General features: G+C 50.9%; 2 protein-coding genes across 2 annotated transcripts; both read left to right on the forward strand.

Moving 5' to 3' along the window:
- The first annotated feature begins 4163 nt into the window (after positions 1-4163).
- LAMTOR2 (late endosomal/lysosomal adaptor, MAPK and MTOR activator 2) lies at positions 4164-7250 on the forward strand. Its single transcript, XM_074938313.1, has 4 exons — positions 4164-4320; positions 5308-5470; positions 6293-6382; positions 6976-7250. The coding sequence occupies exons 1-4, from the start codon at positions 4253-4255 to the stop codon at positions 7030-7032; spliced, it is 378 nt and encodes a 125-aa protein (XP_074794414.1). The 5' UTR covers positions 4164-4252; the 3' UTR covers positions 7033-7250.
- Positions 7251-12706: 5456 nt separating this feature from the next.
- On the forward strand, positions 12707-26504 carry RAB25 (RAB25, member RAS oncogene family). The gene is made up of 5 exons (XM_074938210.1): positions 12707-13120; positions 22285-22480; positions 23846-24039; positions 24474-24554; positions 25009-26504. Exons 1-5 carry the CDS (start codon positions 13081-13083, stop codon positions 25137-25139), a joined length of 642 nt encoding a protein of 213 aa, XP_074794311.1. The 5' UTR covers positions 12707-13080; the 3' UTR covers positions 25140-26504.
- Positions 26505-26582: the final 78 nt, after the last annotated feature.

The raw sequence follows: 26582 nt of genomic DNA on the forward strand, positions 1-26582 counted from the left end.
TGGCAGCTGGGGGTGGAGTGTCGGGATCAGAGGGTTCCGTGGTAGCTGGGGACAGAATGTTGGGATCAGAGGGTTCCGTGGCAGCTGGGGACGGAGTGTCGGGATCAGAGGGTTCCGTGGTAGTTGGGGATGGAGTGTCGGGATCAGAGGGTTCCGTGGCAGCTGGGGGTGGAGTGTCGGGATCAGAGGGTTCCGTGGTAGCTGGGGACAGAGTGTCGGGATCAGAGGGTTCCGTGGCAGCTGGGGACGGAATGTCGGGATCAGAGGGTTCCGTGGTAGTTGGGGATGGAGTGTCGGGATCAGAGGGTTCCGTGGTAGCTGGGGACAGAATGTTGGGATCAGAGGGTTCCGTGGCAGCTGGGGACGGAGTGTCGGGATCAGAGGGTTCCGTGGCAGCTGAGTGTGGAGTGTCGGGATCAGAGGGTTCCGTGGCAGCTGGGGACGGAATGTCGGGATCAGAGGGTTCCGTGGTAGTTGGGGATGGAGTGTCGGGATCAGAGGGTTCCGTGGCAGCTGGGGGTGGAGTGTCAGGATCAGAGGGTTCCGTGGTAGCTGGGGACAGAATGTTGGGATCAGAGGGTTCCGTGGCAGCTGGGGACGGAGTGTCGGGATCAGAGGGTTCCGTGGCAGCTGGGGGTGGAATGTCGGCATCAGAGGGTTCCGTGGTAGCTGGGGACGGAATGTCGGGATCAGAGGGTTCCATGGCAGCTGTGGTGGAGTGTCGAGATCAGAGGGTTCCGTGGTAGCTGGGGACAGAGTGTCGGGATCAGAGGGTTCCGTGGCAGCTGGGGACGGAATGTCGGGATCAGAGGGTTCCGTGGTAGTTGGGGATGGAGTGTCGGGATCAGAGGGTTCCGTGGCAGCTGGGGGTGGAGTGTCGGGATCAGAGGGTTCCGTGGTAGCTGGGGACAGAATGTTGGGATCAGAGGGTTCCGTGGCAGCTGGGGACGGAGTGTCGGGATCAGAGGGTTCCGTGGTAGTTGGGGATGGAGTGTCGGGATCAGAGGGTTCCGTGGCAGCTGGGGGTGGAGTGTCGGGATCAGAGGGTTCCGTGGTAGCTGGGGACAGAGTGTCGGGATCAGAGGGTTCCGTGGCAGCTGGGGGTGGAGTGTCGGGATCAGAGGGTTCCGTGGTAGCTGGGGACAGAATGTTGGGATCAGAGGGTTCCGTGGCAGCTGGGGACGGAGTGTCGGGATCAGAGGGTTCCGTGGCAGCTGGGGGTGGAATGTCGGCATCAGAGGGTTCCGTGGTAGCTGGGGACGGAATGTCGGGATCAGAGGGTTCCATGGCAGCTGTGGTGGAGTGTCGAGATCAGAGGGTTCCGTGGTAGCTGGGGACAGAGTGTCGGGATCAGAGGGTTCCGTGGCAGCTGGGGACGGAATGTCGGGATCAGAGGGTTCCGTGGTAGTTGGGGATGGAGTGTCGGGATCAGAGGGTTCCGTGGCAGCTGGGGGTGGAGTGTCGGGATCAGAGGGTTCCGTGGTAGCTGGGGACAGAATGTTGGGATCAGAGGGTTCCGTGGCAGCTGGGGACGGAGTGTCGGGATCAGAGGGTTCCGTGGTAGTTGGGGATGGAGTGTCGGGATCAGAGGGTTCCGTGGCAGCTGGGGGTGGAGTGTCGGGATCAGAGGGTTCCGTGGTAGCTGGGGACAGAGTGTCGGGATCAGAGGGTTCCGTGGCAGCTGGGGACGGAATGTCGGGATCAGAGGGTTCCGTGGTAGTTGGGGATGGAGTGTCGGGATCAGAGGGTTCCGTGGTAGCTGGGGACAGAATGTTGGGATCAGAGGGTTCCGTGGCAGCTGGGGACGGAGTGTCGGGATCAGAGGGTTCCGTGGCAGCTGAGTGTGGAGTGTTGGGATCAGAGGGTTCCGTGGCAGCTGGGGACGGAATGTCGGGATCAGAGGGTTCCGTGGTAGTTGGGGATGGAGTGTCGGGATCAGAGGGTTCCGTGGCAGCTGGGGGTGGAGTGTCAGGATCAGAGGGTTCCGTGGTAGCTGGGGACAGAATGTTGGGATCAGAGGGTTCCGTGGCAGCTGGGGACGGAGTGTCGGGATCAGAGGGTTCCGTGGTAGCTGGGGACGGAGTGTCGGGATCAGAGCGTTCCGTGGCAGCTGGGGGTGGAGTGTCGAGATCAGAGGATTCCCTGGCAGCTGGGGATCGAATGTCGGGATCAGAGGATTCCCTGGCAGCTGGGGATGGAGTGTCGGGATCAGAGGGTTCCGTGGCAGCTGGTAAGGAACAGATAGGAAGCGACAGTTCTGACTGATAGCTGCGAATAGGCATCTGGCGTGAGAAGGAAAAGTGTGAATGAAGTGTGAGAGCCCTGTCTATACCACAGCGTCCATTTCCAGCGCTGCGCGGGTGGTTAATTATGGCTGTGCAGTCTGCTGTTGTGGGTAAGGCCTGGTGATATCAGCAAGGGATAGCATTTTATTATTATTATTATTATTCAAGTTCCAACCCATAAGTTTGCTGGGATGGCAACAAAAACACAGAGAGAAATACAAGTTGCCCTTTTAGGATATGTCTACCATAGCAAAATTGGTACCAATATTTCAGTAACTGCAACAATGGGGCTGTTAGCCTGGGGCTGAGCAGCAGGTAAAGACAAGGGCCCAGCTGTTTCTTCTAAAGTGTGTATCTATCTAAGGTACTTATATGGCCCATTAGTCCCCATTACCTTAGTATCTGAGTCCCTCCCAAGTTACAGTGTATATATTCTGTAAATAACCCACTGTAAGGTAGGGAAGTGCAGTTGTCCCCAGTTTTTACACATGGGGAACTGAGGCATAGAAAGATTAAATGATTTGCCTAAGGTCACACAGGAAGTCTATGGCAGAGCAGGGACTCCCCAAGTCCCACTCTAATTAGCTATAAAGCCTGTCAGAGGGAGGGTTCAAAGGCTCCTCCCACATACCCACACTAGTTTGCTGTTGCAGAGGAACTATAAAAAGCCTTGCTGTGAGGTACTCCCATGGAAGCTAAAGCAGAAGAAGAGTGATTGTAGTCTTTTGATAGAAAATGAGTCTCTTAATGTAAGTTGCAGTGTGAATGACTTAATTAGTTATTTGATTCTTGATTTTAGGGGGTACCTGTGCTACAAATGTAGTTATATTGTGGGTACAATGTTGTTAAAGCAGAGTTTGTGTGAAGCTAGTTCTCCTTCCCCCTACCCCAATCCCCTGATATTCAGCACTCTCAGTTGGGGGTAGACTTTGTCAAAGTGGCTAGCTTCTGCTGGGATACTTATAGCTAGACTTATTTAAGTCTTTGGGGTACTACAGCATTGATCCTGCTCCACAATTGGAGCTCTGATGTGTTACTGTAACGTGTGTGTGCCTGTGTCCAGCCCAGCTGAGTACTTCTATTTTTTAAAAAAGTCATGATTTGGGTATAAAATGGGATGTGTGTGCCTCTGGAAACCTGAAGAAGGGTCACTGTGTTTTTGTTGTCCCCCTGTGATCATGGTCGTGGGCTGTATCTACCTTTTTGCAAGAATTGTGACTGTCCGTAACCTGCTGCCTCATAGACTGATAGGTGCCCTTGCATAGATCCAGAATTCTCTGCTGTTAAAAAGGTGTGGTGCTAAGAAGACAAAAGTTGTAACTGTTTCCCAGTTAACTCATCCAGCCACCTAGGCTTTTCTTCCACTGGTCCCACAGGATTTTGGGGTACCTGGGGTGGTAGTGGGGACAGTTATAAACTGATGGGACAGCAGTAGGGAAAATGACATGGATGAGGCAGCAGTGTCCCCCCCCCCCCAAATGATCAAAATCATGAGTCAGCCCCCCCCCCCCCCAAAAGCCATGAGATTGGCTTAAGCACAAGCTCTTCCAAAAATAACATGTATTTGCTTTTTTTCTGTGTCTTTAGATGTCATGCTTGTAAGCTTTTCTTTGCAACTGCAATGTTGCCAAACTGTAGGGTTTTTATTAAATCATAAGCCTCTCCATATTTGGTGTCTGACTTAAAGTGAAAGCTCCTGGAGTCACGTGAGAATCACACATAGATATGGATCTCAGGGTTTTGGAGTTGTGTAACATACAAAGAGAAATTACACAGGCAATTTGTGTGACTGAAATGCCATGTCCTTCACCTGGGCCTGAATATGCAAAATAACTGGAAAGGAACTACAATTCCCAGCATGCTCTGGGCTGAGGTTCCCCACATGAGTTGATCAGCTGATGGGGAAGCAGGATCTCTGAGCTGTGTGTTTCCACCCCTGCAGGGAGGAGAGAGGGTCTGTTGCTACCATGCTGCGCCCCAAGGCCCTTACCCAGGTCCTGAGCCAGGCCAACACTGGAGGGGTCCAGAGCACCCTGTGAGTATAAAGGTGTTTGGGGGAGGAGTGTGGGGTGGCTGGGTTATGGGTCAGGGAGCCCTCGCCCTAAAGTATTGTGGCCAGATCAGTGTTCCCGTTAAGGATTAGTGCCCCTGGGTGCAAATGGTCTTCCCCATCTCCTCCTCTTCTCCCCCCCCTCCCCCCCCCACACACTCGGTGCTCAGTTAGGAACAGGGACATCTCAGTGTCCCCCCACACCCAAGGAATTGTGCAATACAGCCTATCTGAAAGAAGTGGGGAGGAGGGGGCAGCCCAGTGCACCCCAATAAGGAATATTCATCCCCCCACCAAAAGGCATTGTGGGGAGGGGTCTTGGGGAACAGATTACTAGTATTCTCCCTGTTGAGGGACACCATATCGTTGCATGACAATAGTCTGTGTTCCTTGTTTAGGCCAGCCATGCTGGGAGTTTACATGGAGGCAGCTACACCAGTGCAAAGACGTGGGAATGGGTAACGGTGGGATCCGTGTAAATATGGTGTCTAATACGCCCCTTCCCACTGTAGACAGGGCTGGAGTTTGAGGGCGGGCCCAGCTCTAACAACATGAGAACTTGGAGTGGGGAATCCAGAGCTTTGCACAAGTTCTCTGGCTGTATCCACTAGATGGTAAAATGGTCCATTCCCCCTTGACCCCCCTCTTCCTAGTAGCTGCACCCATGGAAAAAGAGCACCCCTGCTAGGGAGGAAAGATGGTTTGGTGGATAAAGGAAAAGCTCTGCCATTGGCTCCCCCATCTGACCTTGGGCATGTCACTTCACCTTGAGCCTTAGATTCCTTCTCATAAAATGAGGATGAGGCCTGCCTCGGAGGGGGTGTCAGGAGGGTCAGTGCATGATCTGTCTGATTGGGTACTAAGGTGATGGCGCATCATAGAAACGCCTATGAATAAAGTCCATGCCTAAGCAGAAGTGGTGTAAAGCCCTGTGGGCGTTTAGCTCAGATTCTCCTCCTCTCTCCTTCGTAGGCTTCTGAACAATGAGGGGTCTCTGCTCGCATATTCTGGTTATGGAGACACAGATGCCAGGGTCACAGCGGCCATTGCCAGTAACATTTGGGTAGCCTATGACAAGAACGGTCATCAGGCTTTCAACGAGGACAATCTGAAATTCATCCTTATGGACTGCATGGTACGTTGCGCGGGGTGGGGAAAGAGGGCAGGAGGAATGGTGCAAGGGCTGTATTCCCATAGGGAGGATGAGTTTCTCAGCAGGACTGGAGGAACACTGCTGCAGGTCCCTGCTCTTCCCAGTTTTATCCATAGATCCCTAAAACAAGGGTGGAGTTGGAACAGAAGACTACAGACTCCTGTTTCCAGCTCTGCCACCGACTCACATTGGGCAACTGCCTCTTTCTGCCTCAGTTTCCCCACATGTAAAATGAGGCTAATAGCTGCATCGTGGGGTGGGGTGGCGGTTGCTTAGATCTTCCTATAATGGAAGGGGCTATAGGAATGCAAGTATCTAAAGCCAAAACTTTAAGAAGGTTGCCATTCCCACCCCCACACAGTTGAAAGGGCTTATTTCAGAGCAAATGCCTTGCTTTTTAAGAATGACCTAGACTTTCAAGTGTGACTGGACAGTCCAATTGGATAACATTGTACATTTGTTTTGACCACCTTGTGCAGGGCAGTAGGAACATAGTACCTAGCTCTGAAGCAGCACCCTAGCATCAGTAGATCTCTCGGCAATTCAGTCTCCAGTCTTACGGGTGGAAAATTGAGGCTCAGAAATTAGGCGACTTTCTGAGGTCACCCAGTAGGCCAGTGGCAGAACTGGGAAGAGAATCCAGGTCCCCAGTGTCTTGACTGTAAGAGCAGAAGGTCAAAATGTCCATTCCAGGGCACCCCCGGACACTGGGACAGGGGGTGTTAGGGCAGAATTCTGCAAACCTATCAATCAAATGCTTTTTTTTTTTTTACCCCATCTTGTCCCTCCTCCCCCCCTTTGCAGGAGGGCCGTGTTGCTATCACCCGGGTGGCGAATCTCTTGCTGTGCATGTATGCAAAAGAGACTGTTGGATTTGGGATGCTGAAAGCCAAGGTGATGCTGAGCTGACTGATCACATTTGAGGGGAGGGCGGGGGCCGCTGGTAGCAGGCTGTGTAGCTGCAGTTTGAAAAGTCGTTTAGTCAACTCTGCATAGGATGAGCGGATCTCTAACTGATGTTGGGGAAGGGGGGGCAGTTTGTAGAATGGCATTTGGGGGTGGAACCTAGATGAAGTTTTGGGGAATCAAAAAGCCTCATTCTCGCTTTACCCAAAGGGCCCCTTAACCCTATCCTAGCAAAGGAGGAGCCTAAAATTGGGCATAAATTACACTTACATTTTAAGGTCTCTGTAAACTTCCAGAGTTTAGTGAAGGTGGGATCCGTGCTGTACAGCATAGACTTTGTAACGGCCTACAAAATCTATGTGACTTCAGGGTAGGGCCTGAGTTGTCTTTACTGTTTGTACAGCACCCAACAGTCCCATTTCTGTGCCCACAGGCAGGCTGTTTGCCTCAGTTTTTCCACTGTAAAATTAGGATAATATTTCACGACCTCTTAGCAGTTCGGCTGTAGTCAAGGCTGAGTGTGGCTTATTGCCCGTTCACTAATGCTCGTCTCACTGTGCGGTATAATACTCTGTTCACAGGCCCAGGCCCTTGTCCAGTATCTGGAAGAACCTCTCACGCAAGTGGCAGCATCCTGAACAAGCGACAGAAGGGCAGAGCGGAGGATGAATGAGGCTGTTGCAGCTCCAGGGCAAAGAACCCTTCCCCCAAAAGCTCTTATAATGGAGAATCGGTGAAGTGGGCTTGTGAATGGTTCCATGGGCAATCCAGGCATTGGCATCACACTGAAAACTACCTGACAGCAGTGGAGGGCACTTGGGGCCTTTTTTTTATATTGTTAAAAAGAAAAATAAAATGGAGTATTTAACACTTGAGTCCCGTCTTGCCTCTTTCAGATGAGGAAGGAGCTGGAGACTTTCATCCTAGGGCTCGTCTACACTTGAAACACTACAGCTATGCCACTGCAGTGCCGACACTACGTACGCCGATGGGCAGGATTCTCCTGTCGACCGAGCGCTGACCATACACCAGGGGTTAGGTTGGCTTAATTACATCACTCGGGGTGCAGCTGAGTTGACTTAATTTTTTAGTGTAGACCAGGCTCGAGAGTTTAAAAAGAGGTGGAAAGGGGTGTGTGTGGAGGGGGTGGTTAGGACAAGGAGAGGTGCATGGGTCTGTACTAGAGCTGGCTGAGGAACAGGTCTCCTGTCCTGTGACTTTCAAAACTTTCCCATCGTAAATTGGGATGGAGAAGTTAAAATCATGTAAGTTGCTGTGAACTGAAAAATCTCCAAATTTCAACTGGGGCAATGGCAACATTTTGTCTGTTTCAACCTTTATTTATTTGTTTTTTACAATGTTAACTTTTGCAACAGTCACTTTGACTCAAACAGAACTTTTCATTTACCCCCCCCCCCCCCAAAAAAAAGTCAAAATGGAGCGTCCTGAGCCCTCAAACTCTTCTCAAAAATTTTTTGAAGTGAGATTTGGCCCAATCAACCCTTCCCCACAACTTGTTTTTGATAAATGGGCGTTTTGTGATTTTTTTTGTTTGTTTGTTTGTTTTTTGAGAGCTCCTGACCAGCTCTAGTCTACACCAGTGGCTCTCAGCCTTTCCAGACGATTGTATCCCTTTCATGAGTCTGATTTTTGTCTTGCGTACCCCCAAGTTTCACTTCACTTAAACTACAAGCTTACAAAAATCAGACCTAAAAACTCAGTGTTACAGCTCGCTATTGCTGACTTTCTCCTTTTTACTATATATATATATATATATATATATATATATATATATATATAATAATTATACACACACACCTCCTTTTTTAATTATAAAATCAATTGGAATATAAATATTGTACTTATATTTCAGTGTATGGGGTACAATGACTTGTTTATACTGCTCTATATGAAATTTTAGTTTGTACTGACTTTGCTAGTGCTTTTTTTATGTAGCCTGTTGTAAAACTAGGCAAATATCTAGATGAGTTGATGTACCCCCTGGAAGACCTCTGCGTACCCCCAGGGATATGTGTCCCCCTGATTGAGAACCACTGGTCTGCACCCTCCCGCTCTGATGTACTAACAAGGGTGCATATCCAAAGCCTGATCGAAGCCACAGGCTGATGGCTGTATCAGCACATTGTGGATGAGGGCTGTAATCTGAGAAGGGTGGTGTAACACCTGAAGCCTGTCAGTCTGGAGCTCCACTTCCACCCAACCTCAGAGCACCATCCTGCATGTGATCCTAGGCTCTGTCCAGCAGAAGCAGTGACTGGATGGAGTAGCTGGACTCAACCAGTGGGACAGATTTCAGCTGCATCCCTCTTGAGCAATATTCCCCTCTCCTGAGCTGATCTTGGTGTTAATTTTTTTTTTTTTTTTTGACAAGGGGCCGGCTACAGCTGCCTGGAGCCTAGACTGCTTTCCCACCAACACTTGGCTCGATCTTTAAATTAGCTTTGTCTATGCTAAGGCTCCTGAGGTGTTCGCTTTGGGCTAAACTCACCCCTCTGCAGAAAGCCAGCGTGAAGCTGATTTTGTGAGTCTAGAGAAAGCAGCATAAGGTGGTGTGTTGGATGAGGAGTCCTGGGGTCTATTCCCAGCATGGCCACTGACTTGCCTGGGTGCTGTTGGGCAAGTAACTTCCCCTCTCTGTTCCGGTTTTCTTTTCCTGCTTTCTCTATTTCAATTGCAAGCTCTCTGGGGCAGGGATACCCCTTGCTATGTTTCTCTACATACCTGAGCACAGTGGGGTTCAGATCTTGGTTGGTGCCCCTGGGTATTCCTGGAATGTACATAAGCCTATGTGCCACACTCAAGTATTTTTCCCTCCCTTCAACCCACTGTGTAATTAGACTTTGGAACTCTCTGCCACAAGTTCATACAGAGGACAAGAATTTAGCAAAGAGGGACTACACTTACATAGGTTCTTGTGTTGAGCTCTTCACTCTAGTAACTGAGCACTAGTACATTAAGTGGTCTGTCTAACTCATCAAGCACAAGAGTATCAGAATAGTTAAGACTGATCAAGCCCCTGTACAATGCAAAGCCTTAGCCTCAAGGCTTCAATCAGTCTCGAACAATGAGGGAGTTGGAGGAGATCTTAAAGGGGATGGGGGCAGATTATCCCATAGCTGCCTATTTGTGGGGGAGAAAAGGGGTTCTTGCATCTTCCTCTGAAGCAGCTGGTGCTGGCCACAGCCGGAGGTGGTTTTTTGAACAAGTTGATCTGGAGCAGGGGGCTAACTCCTATAAGGATTCAGGGGTTGCTGTGATGGCTAGTTTTTCCCTCTGTTGCTCACATGATGGCAGCAGAGGATAAGAAACGCAACTTTCATTTTCTAACACAAAACTTGCAGGGGCCAGATTCTGCTGCCAGTAATGCTGGTGTAAATCTGGAGCGAGTCACTGGCATCGCTCTCGATTTACACCCACGTAACCGACAGCAGAAGGGGATTCGGAGCTTCTGCTCTTGGAGATACCAGTACCCTCCCAGTATGATTCTGTAAATCCAGCTGCTGGAGAAGCTGTGCACACTAATATCTGATTCTCCTGCTTACATCAGTGTAAGTGGAGTTGTTCCTGATCTACACCAGCAGCTGGAAAATCTGGCCTGGTGTTTTTTAAAGTGAAACTAGCAAATTAATCTAGCGCTGTGCTCAGGCTGAAGGCTGGGGTCATGCCAAGGACATCAGGGGTATGGCTGGTACAGCGTTCTACCAGTGCTCTCATGTGTTGCACTCCACCTGCCCCGTGTAGACTCTGTTGGTGTGAACTGAAAGGCACCAGTTTGTGTTCATTCAGTCCTGTCTGACACAAGACTACATCAGTACGAACTAGGTACCTTTTAGTTCACAGCAGCAGTGTCTACACGGGGCAGGTCGAGTGTGATACATGAGAGCGCTCGCCAATTCACACACGCCCCCCACCCTGTAGTCTGGGCTGCGGCACTGTGTAGACGAGCCCTAAATTGTGTGTTGTCCCCCCCCCCCCTCATGTCAATACAAATGATGGGATATAGAAGGACATTTGCTATCGGGGGGTGGGATGGCTCAGTGGTTTGAGCATTGGCTTGCTAAACCCAGGGTTGTGAGTTCAAACCTTGAGGGGGCTGTTTAGTTGATCTGGGGCAAAAAATGGGGATTGGTCCTGCTTTGAGCAGGGGGTTGGACTAGATGATCTCCTGAGGTCCCTTCCAACCCTGATATTCTGTGATTACCTGAGAGCTAAGGGGAAGGCAGTGTGGCCTAGTGGACAGTGCACTGGACAGTAAGTCAAGAGACATGAATTCTATTCCCACCTCTGGCCTGTCAGGTGACCTTGGGCAAGTCACTTGCCTGCTCTGTGCCTCAGTTTCCCTGTCTGTAAAATGGGAACAATACTACTGACCTCCTTTGTGCAGTACTTTGAGATTGGCAGAAAAACAATATGAGCTACAGTCACAGAGGGAAAAGCTGGCCCAAGTGAGGACAATGGGAGCTTTGCCAGGGAGTGCAGTGGAGCCTGCTGCCTGAGCAGTGTAAAAGGGCCTTCGTGCAACTGAGAATCAGCCCACGGGACTTTGTGTCACAACCCCTGCATGGACATTAAATGGCTTGCTGGAGCACAGCATTGGTGCTGTGCCTCGTTAATCCCCTAATGCATCCGGTTTCTCCTGCTTGAGCCTGGCCTCTCCCATCCCTGCTGAATTTTCACCTGCATTTGTAGGCCGTGGCGTTAGCATACCCAACTCTCCACCCACCAGTCAAGAGGTGCGGTCCCAGACGAAGAATAAGGCCTTTGTTGGCTCTGTCACGCCCCCTCCCTTCCCTAAGATCCTATGGTGGATTCTTTTGCAGCCAGCTCTCTGGATTGTAGTGGATCTAAGGCTAGGATCTCAGAAACCCCTTCGCTTCACAATCCACAAATACATTGGGGGTCCCCCACCAACACACCTGGGTTTAAATCCTTTCCCATCAACCCCTCTAGAGGGCTTCCCAGTGTCTTTTATACCAGTTCCCAGTGCAAATGCTTATGCAATTACACCACATGCTTGTGAGAGGAGAGCCTGGCCCAGTGGATTGGCCACTGGCCAGGGACTCTGGCTAACTGGGTTTTATTCCCAGCTAGGCTGTTGACTGTGAGGGAAATCACTCCCCTTCCTTCCTTTGTGCCTCTGTTTCTCTGTTTTGATTGTAAGCTCTCTAAAGGCAGAGACTGTGTCTATGTACAGCACCTAGCACCAAGGGGGCCTAGATCTCAAATACTGATGATGGAGAATGTCTCCCTCCTGCTCCTTGTGTTCATCTTAGCAATATCAGGGGGATCGTCTGCAGGGCAGCAAGAGAAGTGTGGGGCCCTAGTACATCATGTTCCTTGGGGTCCCTCCCATTTCACTTTATTTACACAGGTGTTTGTGGGCTCCCTGATCTAGGAGCCCTGGTACAACTGGACCCCCTTTCCCTCCCTTCTTGTCAACCTTGGCCAGAATCTTATTGTCAACTCATCCCTTCTCCTCCCAAACACTCAGTCGTTCGTCTCGTATGATGTAAACATCCTCTTGGCTCTCTGCTCCTCCAAAGAGTCCTCCAGGAAAAAAAAAACAGTGTAAGCCCCAGGCCAGAGTGTGTGTTATAGGCCTCTCTCTCTGCCTTAGCCACAGCGAACGGGCCTCTGCCTATGGGGCTGAGCTCACGCGAGAGGGGCTCGGGCTTTTCCCACTGGAGGTGCCTGGGTCAGTCCCGGGCATCAGCCACCAGGCAGGCACTCGCTGTTGCTAGGGGAGCTGAGCCAGCTGCAGGTACAGAAGCATCCAACGCAAGGCATGTTTATCTGTGGCACTTGCCCCCAGATCAGCAGAGTTGGTTCAACCTGCACAATGCTCCTCTCTCCATCCTCAGCCTCCCACTCCCTGCTCTCTGGCCTCCTGCAGTTTGCGCTTAGGCCAGGAGGTCCTGTGGCGGGTCGGGGGTCTAACAGGCCAGCTCATCAATAAAATGCAATGCCCGTGGCTTATGCAGCCTGGGCCAGTTTGCAAGTCGTGGGCACTTCCACAGGAGAGCAAAGAAGGATCGGGGCCACACTCCTAGTGTTGCCACGCCTCCAGGATTGCCCTGGAGTGCCCAGGAATTAAAGCGTAATCTTTCATTCGAGATTACGTCATGTGGTGAGACCCCCAGGAACGTGTCCGACCACAATCGGCACCCCTGCCTAGTCCAGCATTAACAAAAGCGGAGGGAGCGTAGGTGGGTGCGTTCAGCAGCCATGTGACACTGGTGGGGGCGGTGAGCACTACCTGACAAACCTGTAGGGTGACACCCAGGTCACACCCCATTGAGTCAGCCAGCCCAGCAGAGCTGCACCTTCAACCCGCCTAGCAAAGGAGCTACTCCCCGCCCAGCCCCCGCTAAAAGAGGCCTAAGAAGCACAGGGCTGGCTTTTTTTGTTTGTTTGGCTGGTGCAGCAAAGGGAACTTGGTCCTGTGGGTCTCCTCCCCCGCTGGCAACTCTCCTCCCAATCGCTTTCAACTTCCCTGTCTTGGGAGGAAATTTTGTCCTCCACCTTCCTGGTTTATCAGATCGTGGCAAAAAAAAACAAAAAAACCAAAAAACCCCCACCATCCCACACACCCTGGCTGTTAAGGCAGCAGGCAAAGACTGAGAGGAGGATCCCAGGCCGGAGGGGGCCAGGTGTGGCTGGGAGAGATGGGGACGGCGGAGGAAGACTATAACTTTGTCTTTAAGGGTGAGTTTTATCGGCATCCCCTTTCCGTGGCTGGTTTCAAGCTAGGCTGCCAGTTCTGCAACATGCTGGTTCTGCCTTTTGAAAGCGGTGGAACTGGGGGCCTGGGGCAGGGGGGCACAGGATGGATGGGATGTGGGGTGGATGCTGGAGCGGCGGTGGTGGTCTGGGGCATGTAGCACAAACAAGGGGTGGAGGGGAAGCAAGCAGCCATCCAGAAGGGCATCTGAGCAGAAGGGTCTTTCTCCTGTGGTAGTGGGGAGTCCTTGGTGGTGGATCTTTGAGGCCAAATCCCACCACACCTGGGTATAAGCCCCAGTGAAGTCAGTGCAGATGCACCAGGAATTTGGGTCAGATGAGCCTCTCTGCCACTTCCCCCCCCCCCCCCCCCAGCACAGTCACTGCAAGGTTGTGACTGGGTTTGGGAACCCACTGAGCATCCTGTCAGTAAATCCACTGCCCAGCTCAATGCCTGGACCGACAGCTGCTTTGTGGGGTGCAGTCAGGGGGTACCTCTTAAGCATTAGATACTGGTCACTGCTGGCCTAGCTGGACCGGTGGGCCAATTGGATGTGGCCAGCCTTACAGCAGGGACACTGCTGGGGAACCAGTAGAGTGGGACGGAGGGAGGGCAGCAAGGCCACTGTGGAGGCACAGGGGCTTCTGGTGACCCAGATCCCCAGGGATCCTGATGGATGTCCGGACTGAACATCCTGGGGGCTGATTCTCCTTCACACTGCACCATGAGTGCTCATTTACATCCATGCAAAGACTCAGAATGGGTCACACCGGTGCAAATGTCTGCACGAGAGGGAGAGCAGTGGAGAATGGGGGATTGGTAGCCATATGGATGGAAATAGCCCCGTAAGGATCCTGCCTGCACATGGGCCTGCCCCAGCTGGTATGGAGCTGATGTAAGGGCTATAGAGAGTGGATCAGGGGTGTGGCCAGAATGCACGGTGCTGTGGCTATTCTGTGCTTCTCAGGCCCCATAAGGGGCAAGGGACTGTTTCTTGCTATGTGTAGTCACAGCCCCCGTCACGCTGGAGCCTCAGTTTTGGTATGAGCCTCCAGGTGCGACCGTAATACAAAAAATAGTAACGGCCCCACAGCATAATGCCCGATGACAGGATTGGGGCCTGACAGGCTTGCACCCCTCTGGGGAGCAGTTTATTCTAACCTGGCCCAGTAACTGGAATTGCAACAAAAGCCAGAATGAGTTACATTTTTTAAAAACCAAAACCAAAGTCATTTTCCCCAAAAAGAAAAGTGTTTTGGTTTTCTGGAAAAAAAAATCAATTTTTTAACCAAAATTTTACTTGCAGGAAAAAAATTTTACATTCAAAAAAATTCTAAATATTTTGAGGAAAATGTTTACTCTTTTCTAGCCGGTTCTTTATGCCCATATTTCACTGGGAGAAGGACAGCTGCTCTGGCAACCAGATCCCAAACCCTTCCAGGCTTGATCGGTTAAAGCTAGAGCTAGCTGGACAACGCTGGGGGCAGGGGCCTTCCATGGTGAACTTAGACACAAACAACAAAATCCTCAAAACTTTCAGATGAACATTTCAATTTTTCATCAAAACACTGAAAAAATGTCCAAAAACTGAAACATTTTTGGATTTTGCCCAAAGATTCTCATGTTTTCGCTTTCCCAACAAGAAAAAAAAATAAAAAATTGTTGAGGAAATGAAACACTTCCTGTGAAAAATTTTGTTTAATCAAAAACCCCAGAGAAAAGCGGCTTGGATGGAAATTTTTTGATCCTCCCTAGTGAAAGCCAACACCTTGAATTCCACCCAGAAGCTTTTTGGGAGTAAGTGTTGATCATGGAACATGGACTGATGGGCTCCCAACCTGCAACTCCCCTTAATAAATAGTCTGTCACATTTTGCATTAGCTTCAGCCTCTGAATGGTCTTGAGCTGCAGGTTCAAATCCCAACTGAGGTGTAATTTACATTCTTGGTATTTCATTTTGTGTTGTCTGGTTCCAGGGTCAGGAAGGTTTTCCCAGCACTGGTGCGGCCTTGTATGGTCCAGGGGTTCTGTAGGGCTCAGGAATTAAGTGCTGGTGATGGTTGGCAAGACTGTGTTGGTGTGGAATTGTGAAAGTGCAGGAGAAGCAAAGAAAAGCAAACTGGACCGGCATAGCTGAGTGGAAGGCAAAACATAAACACTGTCCAAGCAGCTTAAATGGGGAAAGTACATCAGGCATTTAAAAGTCATTCTGCTTCAGTAATCTTGGGAGTTGTCATTAGGATTATAGGTAAAGCAATTTAGGGTTTAGAAATATTATAATGACCTGGCCCGTGTGTATGTCATCACTTGTATTACAGTACATTAGGTGCTGTACATAAACATAATAAGAGACAGCCCTTGCCCGGCAGAGCTTACAGCAAGATAGTCGAAGGGGAAACAGAACAAGGAGTTGTCTTGGGCAAGGGCACCAGCAAAGCTGGGCCAAGAACCCAGACCTCCTGATTCCCAGTCCAGTGCTCTCGTCACTGGATAACACTGCCTCTCTGGTAGGTGTCACTGCCCGCTACTGAATGGAATCAGAATTACTCAACTGTGTGTCACAGGCCCTATACTGCAAGTCACTAAAGAGGAGTTGCCTTTAGCTTGGGTGCCAGGGGCCTTAACTTTTGAAGCAGTGGGAATCTGAGTTCTGCCCCCAGGGTCACCATGAAGTGCCACGTCCTAGGCAGCCACAGATTTGCTACATGAATTGTAAGCTGGCGGTGTCCTTTTCAGAACAAAGCCAGGGAGACAAACAGCTGCTTGGCCTTTTAATGTCCCACTCACACAGCACGACGGCGCGGGAAGGCTTGTGTTTGTGCAGACTTTGCACACACTGCCGCCTGCCACACCTGCATGAGCGAGCAACACGGTCTTTGGCCTGCGTTGTGCAGGAGGTCGAACTAGATGATCATAATGGTCCCTTCTGACCTTAGTATCTATGAAACACAGAGCACAGGCAAGCTCAGCCGGGATCCTTCAGCCAGGTTTCAAGCAGCCACTGCAGGGTCAGCTGCCCCCGTTCCCCAGGGAGCAAAAGATCAGAGTTACCAGTTTGCTTTGCAAACAGAGCTGACACAGCTCAGCTCAGCTGCAGGGTGGCTTGAAACAGGGAGGAGACTGTCTCCGTTGCCACCTGGGTGGAAGATCTACTACATAAGCCATCTGGACAAAAGACATCCGCACATGCACAGACCTAGGGGGGCCATCAGCAAAGCGCCAATTGCAGGAGGAGGCACGCTAACATGAAGACAAATCCCTCACTGTAGGGAGTGAGGAGTGGAGGCCAGATGGAGTCAGTCAGGGGAAGGCTTAGAAGGGAAAGGAAAAAAGATGGAGGACCTAATTTGTTAGAAAGCAAACAGCCAAAACCTATTTGCCTAGGGAGTCACCTCGAGGACTAGCCTGCCCAGCTGTTACTGCCTATTCCAACTGGTGGGCCATTTACTCAGAAACTGTCCTGGCTCTTGGGTGCAATTCTGTGGCCTGACTGAGGGGACCAGAATGATCCTTCTTGGCCTTAAAAAGACAACGATGAGTCTGATTCTTCCTGTGCCTCTTGCAGGTGTTTACGCCAGGGCAAAGTGGGGTTTCAAATGTTTCTGACTCAGAACGGGAGGCGTTTCGTACTTGTTCGGCACTGGTGTAATTGACGACACAGTTTGATGGGAGAATCAGGCCCAGTAACTATGAAGACAGACAAACCAAGGACAGTTAGGCTGTGTCTGTTTGAATGGGTGGGATCTTAAACGTCTCACCGAAACACATCGCAAAAATCCATTTTGGTGAGAAGCAAAACTGCCTTGACATTTGAGATGGGCCCATGCGCCAAACAGCCAGGACATGAGGGTGCTCAGGAATAGAATCAGGCTGGAGAGAGGGTCAGGAATTTTTTGTGACCCTGCCCCTCCCCAACCCCGGAAAATGTTGAGATTTTGGCAAAATATTTCCATTCAGAAATACCGCCATGATGCTTCATGGGAGTTGTAGTTAGAGTTCCTTGTGCTCCCATGCCCCTCTATAGGCCGGGCTCTCTAATCGGACTACATCTCCCAAGATGCACTGTGGTCTCTGCTTTTGATAAGGGGAGGTGGTATATTGTGGCAGTCCCAGGGTGGTGATGTCCAATGGGAGGAGATTTATAGATTCCAAGGCCAAAAGGGCCCATTGTGATCATCTAGTCTGACCTCCTGTTGGACACAGGCCGGAGACCTTCACAAACTAATTCCTGGAGCAGATCTTTCAGAAACATATCCAATCTTGATGAAGATGAAGTCCAACTGGGGATTTTACTCTGGAAGCCGGGGTAAATTATCCCAGTGCAAATCATGGCATATATAGGTTTACCCTATCTACTTTGCCCAAATAAATGTGCTAGTTTCTAAGGTGCCACTAGGACTCCTCGTTGTTTTTCCTGTCTACTTTAGTGGTTTGCAGAAGTGCAGCTATGCCAGGAGATGACGTTCGGGCAAGCTCTCGGTTATTATTAGATCACCAGTATTTTCAATCCCATGCCTTCAAACTTATAAATCAAGGCCCTAGAAATCATGAGATTTTAACAGTAGTGAATTGGGGGGTTGTTTTTGTTTGCCTTCTGATGTTGAAGACTTTAGAGGTCACATTTTCATGCTTCACTCTGTAATCCTGAAGGCCAGAAACTGCCTTCTCTCCCCGACATGACAATCTCAGCTTTCATTTACTCATGTGACTCTGGGTGCTGGGGCTTTAAGAAAAGCACCAGATATCATGGTCCTTTGCAAAAGTTGGCAACATTTGGTCTGCACCCTACTGTGTGCTAGGGGCTGTACGTACACACGGACAATGCCTGGCCCTGAACTGCTAACAGTCTACATAGACATTGGGTGGGAGAGGAAACTGAGGCACAGAGAGAGGAATGGGCATGCCCACAGTCACCCCACAGGCCAGTGGCAGGGCCAAGCATAGAACCCATGTCTACAGATTGCCCTACCTGCCTGATCACACCACTTCTCTTTCAGTATGGACACAGCCACAATTTCCCCTCTGGCATGTGTGGATCTCACATGTGGCAGGCAGAGAAGGGGGTAAAAGCATTGAAGAGAAATAGGAGCATGCAAGTATAAAGGTGCGACAGTGAGCAGAGGGATTCAAGGCGTGCCCTGGGCCTGGAACTACTGTGAACTCCTGGTTTGAAACTAAGCCCTGGTCTACACTAGGACTTTAGGTCGAATTTAGCAGCGTTAAACCAATGTAAACCTGCACCCGTCCACATGATGAAGCCCTTTTTTTCGACTTAAAGGGCTCTTAAAATCGATTTCCTTACACCACCCCTGACAAGTGGATTAGCGCTTAAATCGCCCTTGCCGGGTCGAATTTGGGGTACTGTGGACACAATTCGACGGTATTGGCCTCCGGGAGCTATCCCAGAGTGCTCCATTATGACGGCTCTGGACAGCACTCTCAACTCTGATGCACTGGCCAGGTAGACAGGAAAAGAACCGCAAACTTTTGAATCTCATTTCCGGAGACTGCAGGAACTGTGGGATAGCTACCCACAGTGCAACCCTCCGGAAGTCGACGCTTGCCTCGGTACTGTGGAAGCACTCCGCCGAGTTAATGCACTTCGAGCATTTTCTGTGGGGACACGCACACTCGAATATATAAAAACGATTTCTAAAAAACCGACTTCTATAAATTCAACCTAATTTCGTAGAGTAGACATACCCTAAGGGCTCGTCTACACGGGGAGAGTGCCCAGAATAAACTATTCTGAAATCGTTTCCCATGTGGACACTCTTAATCCAGAATACAAGTGCCTTTTCCCTGCATTAGCTTAATCTGGATTAAATGCCAAAGTGCCAGTGTCCCTTTAAAAGCGGGGGGATTTGTTAACTTTCCAGGCAGGCTGCACAAGTAGTAAGTTTACACAGGTATTTAGGGAGGGGAGGGGTAGATAAGGTGGGTTTGATCATGAGTTATTATGACGACAGTGATGATCAGGTGAGCACCCACTGGTGGTTTAATGCATTTCTTAAGGACTGGGGAGGGAGTTTATTTGCGGGTTGACAATTGTTACTTTAATTGCAGTGGAGTGTCTAGGACAGGGATTCTCAAACTGGGGCTCGGGACCCCTCAGGGGGTCGCGAGGTTATTACATGGGGGGTCCACAAGCTGTCAACCTCCACCCCAAACCCCACTTTGCCTCCAGCATTTACAATGGTGTTAAATATATTAAAAAGTGTTTTTAATTTATAAGGAGGGGGGGGAGGTCGCCCTCAGAGGCTTGCTATGTGAAAGGGGTCACCAGTAAAAAAGTTTGAGAATCTCTGCTCTAGGACGTAAAATCAGTGCTGTAAATAAACGAATTCAATCAAAACTGTGGAAGACTTAGCAGGGCTGAGACAGGAGAAGAAAGTATGGCCCAGTGGTTGGGGGAGTAATCAAGCGATCTGGCTTACATTCCTTGGTCTGAAATTCAATCAAGACCAGGGCAAAGTCCTGCACTGAAGAAATAAAAATCAAATGCACAGCTACAAAATGTGGCGGCTAGGTGCCGTACTGCTGAGAAGGATCTGGGGCCTAGAGGGGATCACACATTGAATATGAGTCAACAATGTGATGCAGTTGCGAGAAAGGCTAATAGCATTCTGGGGTGTATTAACAGGAGCGTCGTAAGTACACGGGAGGGAATTGTCCTGCTCTATTTAGCACTGGTGCAGTCTCAGCTGGAGTCCTGTGTCCAGCACTTTAGGAAACGTGGCCAAATTGGAGGGAGCCCAGAGGAGAGCAACAAAAATGACCAAAGGTTTAGAAAACCTGACTGATGAGGAAAGGTTAAAAAAAGGGGGCATGTTTAGTCTTGAGAAAAGAAGTCTAAGCAGGACCTGATAACAGGCTTCGAATATATGAAGGGCTGTGATAAAGAGGACTTTGATCAATTGTTCTCTATGTCCACTGAAGGCAGGACAAGAAGTAATTGACTAAATCTGTAGTAAGAGAGATTTAGGTTAGATATTAGGAAAAACTTTTAATCTAAGGGTAATTAACCTCTGGAACAGACTTCCAAGGGAGTTTGTGGAATCGCCGTCACTGGAGGTTTTAAGAACAGGTTGGACAAAACCTATCAGGGACGGTCTAGGTTTTCTGGGTTCTGCCTCAGTGCAGGGCACTGGACTTGATGACTTCTCGAGGTCCCAGCCCTGCATTTCTAGGATTCCCTCCTCTGCCACAGACTCCCTATGTGACCCTGGGCAAGTCACTTAGCTTGTCAGTGCCTCAGGTTCCCCACCCGTACAATGGGCATAATAGCACTGCCCGGGCTCACAAGGAGGGCTTGAGAGAATAAACATATTAAAGCTTGTGAGGCACTCAGGTATTATGGTAACAGGGGCCAGAAAAAGTGCCTTCACTCGATAGGCTGTGTCCACACCACGAAAAAAGACTTGCGGGGCGGAGTGGTCTCAGAGCCCAGGCTCCAGGTGCAGCCTGCACGTCTACACTGCTATTTTTAGTCCCCCAGCATGAGCCCAAGTAATTTGACCCTGGCTCTGAGATGCACTGCTGCATGTATTTCTCTGCTGTGTACACATACCCCTAGCTACTAAGCCACATTCCTGGCTCTGTGCTAGAAAATTCAAGTGCATTCCACAAAACAGAGAGATCAGAAGATATAGCACCATAACAAAAGGCAAATCTTCCATAAAGCTTTTTCAGCTGCTGTTTAGAATAGAGAGACAGAGAGAAAGCGCTCTTAGGTTTTATTTTCACTTTGGCTTAATACAGGTGTGTTAAGAGGCTGTCGCATGAAAAGAAGGAAAACTGTAGCCCAGTAGAAGAAATTTGGGGTATTTTATGAAAGTTCCAACAAACAAAGTGATTGTTGTCTAGGGTGATCCAGAATCACCAACCCCAAGTATTCAAAAATCACAAGTCGGGCCCCCAAAATCATGACTGGCTTAAAATCTTGAGATTTTTAAAATAAATAATTTTGGGGGTTCTTTTTATTTGTCTTCTGGATTCATTTGCTTCACGTTTTCTAGTTTTTCTCCATCAACACAAGGGCTAGAAACTTCCTGGGGTTTTTGAGATGAAAGCTGAGATTCTCACAAAGTCAGCTGACTCCAGCCGCTGGGACTTTAAGCTCGTCCAAATGTCTCAAGAGTTGATGTAAAACTGCGAGACTTGGGGCAGCATTGGCAGTCGTATCATGTGTGTGTGTAGCTAGAAAACTTTTGTTTCTTTGTCCTGCACTGCTATATTTCTAAGAACTCTCCCTGAATGCAGAGACAGCAGCTGTTGTGAAGTTGGTTCCATGCAGACTGGTGCAGAGGAGCTGTATCCACTGTGCTCTCTCTCATAAGGGACTTTCCTTTTGTTCTTTCTTTTTTGTTTGGTTTCCTTAATCTGATTCTGACTGAAATCTGCTCATTGCGTATGGAAAAACATAACAGATGGGGGCTAGGAAGAAATTTTCCTTATGGGCATGTTTTTCCCATAACTGCTTAATGCAGAGACAGGATACTGGACTAAATGGACTTGTGCTGCTCCCATGTGGCAATTGCTATGTTCCTAGATGCAGCAATTGTCTGTTACACTAGAGTATTGGCCCAACTCACCATTTCCCTGCAGTCTGTGTCATCATTTGCACCAGTGCACAATGGTGATTCTGGCTAGGTAGCATACAATACCCACTTTTGGTGGTGTAAATGACAACACGAGGCGCAAGGCTGTGGAGAATCAGGCACCAAAATATTTGCATTGCAGCCATCTTGGGGACAACGATTCCTCTGCGTTTGTACATTGCTGTGCGCCATGAGAGAGTTCAATACATTCTTAATAAAACAATGATGGACTGGCTGGTATGTACGATTATTTACACTGCAGTAGCACCAGAAGCTCTAGTCATAGATCAGGGCCTCATTGTGATAGGCGCAATACAAGAAGAACAAAAGTCCTTGTCCCAGAGAGCTTACAGTCAAAGTCATGTTCCATAGCTCTCTACTGGAATCAGAACACCTCAACTGGGTGTCATATGCCCTATACTGCTCCCAGCTCATGAGGATTCTCCATCTTCCTGTGCTTTTGTATTAGGAGGATCAGAATTCTGTCCCTGGTGCACAATTGCCATTTGCATCTCATTTTGCTAGGCGTTTCCCTCTTGTCTCTCTAGTGGTCCTGATTGGAGAGTCCGGCGTGGGGAAGACCAATCTGCTCTCGCGCTTCACCCGCAATGAATTCAACCACGACAGCCGCACCACCATCGGCGTGGAGTTCTCCACCCGCACCGTCATGGTGGGCAACGCCATGGTGAAGGCACAGATCTGGGACACGGCCGGGCTGGAGCGCTACCGCGCCATCACCTCAGCGTAAGCGGGCCGCGCCGCTTGATGCCACAACGGGAGGGCTTGGCAATGGCAGCAGCGGTTCCTAGGGGAGGCAGGCGCATCTGAACGCAGAACTCCCAGGGGGGTGGCCAAGGGGGCTATTGTATGTGAGCTGCCCATACTCGGCGTGACTCACTGTCTCCCTCCAGCGGCTGGCCCACACAGGGGTTTGTGAGTCTGCTGCAGTCTTTGAGCTAACAGTTCTTTTACCTCAGGTGGTAGATGCTCGTGCATTTAGAGCCAAAGATCTTGGGTTCGATCCCCGCTGCTAACCCCCCGCTTAGAGGAGCCGTGGTACCCCTAGAGCAAGTGGGATGGAGAGTGTCTATTGCCCAAATGAAGCCGCAGGGCCTGATTCTCCATTGCCCTGCACTTCCCAAGTCATTTACATGAGTGCAAAACCAGCTTAGGACACTGCGGGATCTGCAGCAGGTGTAAACAGGCGTCGGGCCCCTGATTTCCTTGGGGTTCCGCTCACATCCACATGCAGGACCGAGTGGGATTTTAGCAGCCGACAGGCCCAAGCTCACTGCGCAGCAGTGGGAATCTCCCTCAGCAGCAAGAGAAATGTTTTTATTGTGAAAATGAAGGGGGGGGGGAAATCAGTGACGCCGGGATGTTTATTTGACTGTGAGGGATGCCCAGCGGCATTTGAACCCGAGCTCTCCCCAGGCACAGCACAGATTTCTACCGGTGGAGTTAAAGGAGTGACTCCACTGCTTGGAAGCAGTAGTAGGTTGTTATCCTAGTAGCGCAGCCATGGGGAGGGAGGGGGCAGGAGGAAGGACAGGGATGAGATAGCCACTCCGTGGGACCGCTTTTCGAGCAGCAGTGCTGGGTTATAGGTAGACGCACTATGGGTATGTCTACACTGCACAGTAAGCCCAGATCAGTGGGACCTGACCTTGAGGACTCCATGTTTCCTAGCCCACGCTTGAGCGTCCACATTACCCTGTAAACCTGGGCTTACACTTGCTGGACCCGGGTCTCACAGCCCTGCTAACACGTCCACACTGCACTGTGCAGACCTTCTGACTCAGGTCTGAGGCTTGAGCTGCATCCACACTGTAAACTGACAGGACTTGGATCCGAGTTGCAGCAGGACTCGGTCTCTGACCCATCCCCCTAGCAGAGTCCTTGGACCTCAGTCCTGAGTGCTCGCTGATCCAAGTCAGATGGATTTGTGTGAGGACGGAAGAGAGACTTGGGCTCAAACCTGAGTCAGTGCCTAGGCTTAGCGTGCAGTGGAGACATACCTTAAGAGGTCTGACCCCACTGGAGGTGGTGGGGCTGTGACAGGCTCCAGCTCAGGCCCTGTTGTGAATGCCGCCCACTCTCTCTCGGCAGGTATTACAGGGGAGCAGTGGGCGCCCTCCTGGTTTTCGACATCACCAAGCACCAGACCTACGACGTGGTGGAGCGCTGGCTGAAGGAGCTGTACGACCACGCCGAGGCCACCATCATCGTCATGCTGGTGGGCAACAAGACAGACTTAGCCCAGGCCCGCGAGGTGCCGACCGAGGAGGCCAAGATGTTTGCAGGTATGGAGCTGCCTGCCCGGGCAGACCCACCCTGAGACAGCCAGCGCCCGCTGGGTTCTGCTACCCCACCCCGAGAACACGTCCTGAAAACTACCCGTCACCGCTCTTCTCTGGTGCTGGGCCCGCATGAGCTAAGCAGGGTCAGTAATGTGATAGACCAAGGGGTGCCAGGCTGCAAGGAGGCGGGGGCTCAGTAGGGGGCGCGCTCCCTGTTGACTCAGTATTGATGCCGGGGGAGCTGTACTGTGGGGATCAGGGTGAGGGTGCTCTCCCCTCCCTGACCCTGATGCCCCAGTGTCATTCTGCTGGGGGAGATGCCATGCTAGATGGGCCAAGGGCCTGCCCTGTTCTGGCCGGAAGAGGGATGCTCGGGTAGCCGGACCCCCAAATGGTACCATGGTTCCCATGCCTCTTGCGTGCCCCTGTCCTTGCAGAAAACAATGGGCTGCTGTTCATCGAGACGTCGGCACTGGACTCCACGAACGTCGAGCAGGCCTTCGAGACCATACTGAGAGGTGCGCCCGGGGCAGGGGAACGTGGAGTCAGGGTGTGGGATTCTGAGCACAGCACGGTCCGGGGGTGGCTGATGGAGAAGCACCTGGAGGGGGGGTGTGAACTCTCCATAGAAAGAGCTCAAGGCGCCATGCGACATCTGCCCCGCCACCAGGGAGCGCTAAGGAGACCGAGTGGGTTATTGCACTCTCCTTGAACCCGGTATCCCACCTTCTGCCATGACAAACCAGCCCATTGGCCCATCTGTTCCCGCATCCTGCTGGGCCCTGTCCGACCATTTGTGTACCCCCAGAGCTTCTCTCTGCACCAAGGGGGGGCAGGTTAACGACGAGGCCAACTGGTCTCCCATTTGGGGCTAGACAGGGGATTTCGAGGGGGACACAGCACCGCCCGGTGTGGGTTACCCTGGGCCAGGGGGAACGCTCCAGGATCCCTCCCTATCGCTCCCCCTTCCAGGCATTTTCAGCAAAGTGCAGAAGCAACAACAGCGAAGCCCCCAGGACAATGCGGTGTCGCTCTCCAGCGAGACCCCCCGCGGCGCGTCCCAGAGCCCGGAGGAGAAGCGAGCGTGCTGCGTGAGCCTCTGAGAGCTGGCCCGGGCGTCGCCGTGGAGGCACGAGCCCCTCCATCCGCTCTGCTTTCTGACCGGGGGAATGTCCGTCCCCTCCCTCAACGCCCCGTAACTGCACCGAGCCAGGCCGGGGCTGGGCGACGGAAACACGGCTGCAATTGAGCGGTCCCTTCGCCCCCTCTCATGTGCCCCTCGGCAAAGCCATTTCCCACCGCCCCACACAGCAGCACTAGAGAAGGGGATGCTGCCTACCCAGACCTCTGCCCCCTGGTGTCTGCCAAGCCATGGCGGGGGGAATCTTGGCAGGGGGGCTGGCCAAACTTCCCCCCTAGCGAGGGGGAGTCAGCCATAGGAACACACCCATCTGTCTTAGTTACCTGATCCCATTACCACAGTGTCGGAGCATCTTTTTAATGTATATATCCTTACAAACCTCTATGGGATAGGGCAGATAGTGCTATTATCCCCACTGTACAGATGGGGAAACTGAGGCACAGGGAGACCAGGTGACATGCCCAGGGTCAAACAGGGCATCTGTGGCAGAGCTAGGAATTGAACCTGGGTCTCCCAAGTTCCAGGCTAGCACCATAGCCACTGGGCAGTCCTTCCTCTCTTCCTGCAACCATGAGGTTTCAAGGAAGGAATTTAAACATTATCAATATATTGGTCTGATCCTGCCATTGGATCCAAGCGCACTCAGAATCTGACCTCAACGCCGCTCAGCTCAGTGGGGCTTGCCCCAAATTCACACAGCTGCATCGGAGGTCAGAATCCGGCCCTCCCTGTCGAAGTCAGTGGAGGGTGTGGCCACATGGCTCCAATTCCAGGATCGGAGCCACGATTTTTGCCCAGATGCTGCCACTTTAAACACCCCGTCCATTTCACTGTCTCCCATAACCTGGTCATTCGCCAAGTGGCATGCATACAACACCGCTGTCCTAGCCCCTGGGTACAGAATCTCTTTCTCCGAATAGACAGCCTCTGTAAAAATATGACTCTGCCCTATACAGAACGGCAATACAGGAGTGGAGAGAGAGAAAGCAGACATCTCTAGTTCTGGGGCATGGGTTGCCTAATTAGCCTTACCTTGTGCGGCAGCCTTGCTTGAAGGTCTGAGGTCTTGGAGACAGGAGGGTGAGATGGAGGGAGGAACTCTGTTAAAATAACTCAGTGAAGGGCTTGGGTTTCAGAGGGGCTGACCGTGCCTCGCTCCGGTAGACTGCAGCTGGAATGGTGACTACCTCACCAAATCATCCCTTCCGTCAATATACACCGAACACGGGTCTCCTAACTTCTGGCTACTAAGAACTTGACCCAAAGCCCCTTGATGTCACCAAAGTTCTCCCCATGGAGTCCAATGGGCATTGGATCCAGTTTATAGAGAAGGAAGTTGCAGGGGGTGGGGAGGAGGGGCGGGGCAGGGGGGGGGAGGTTGCCCGTAATTAATGAGTTAAACGTC

The sequence above is a fragment of the Natator depressus genome, chromosome 24, assembly GCF_965152275.1.
Source record: "Natator depressus isolate rNatDep1 chromosome 24, rNatDep2.hap1, whole genome shotgun sequence".
Classification (NCBI taxonomy): Eukaryota; Metazoa; Chordata; order Testudines; family Cheloniidae; genus Natator; species Natator depressus.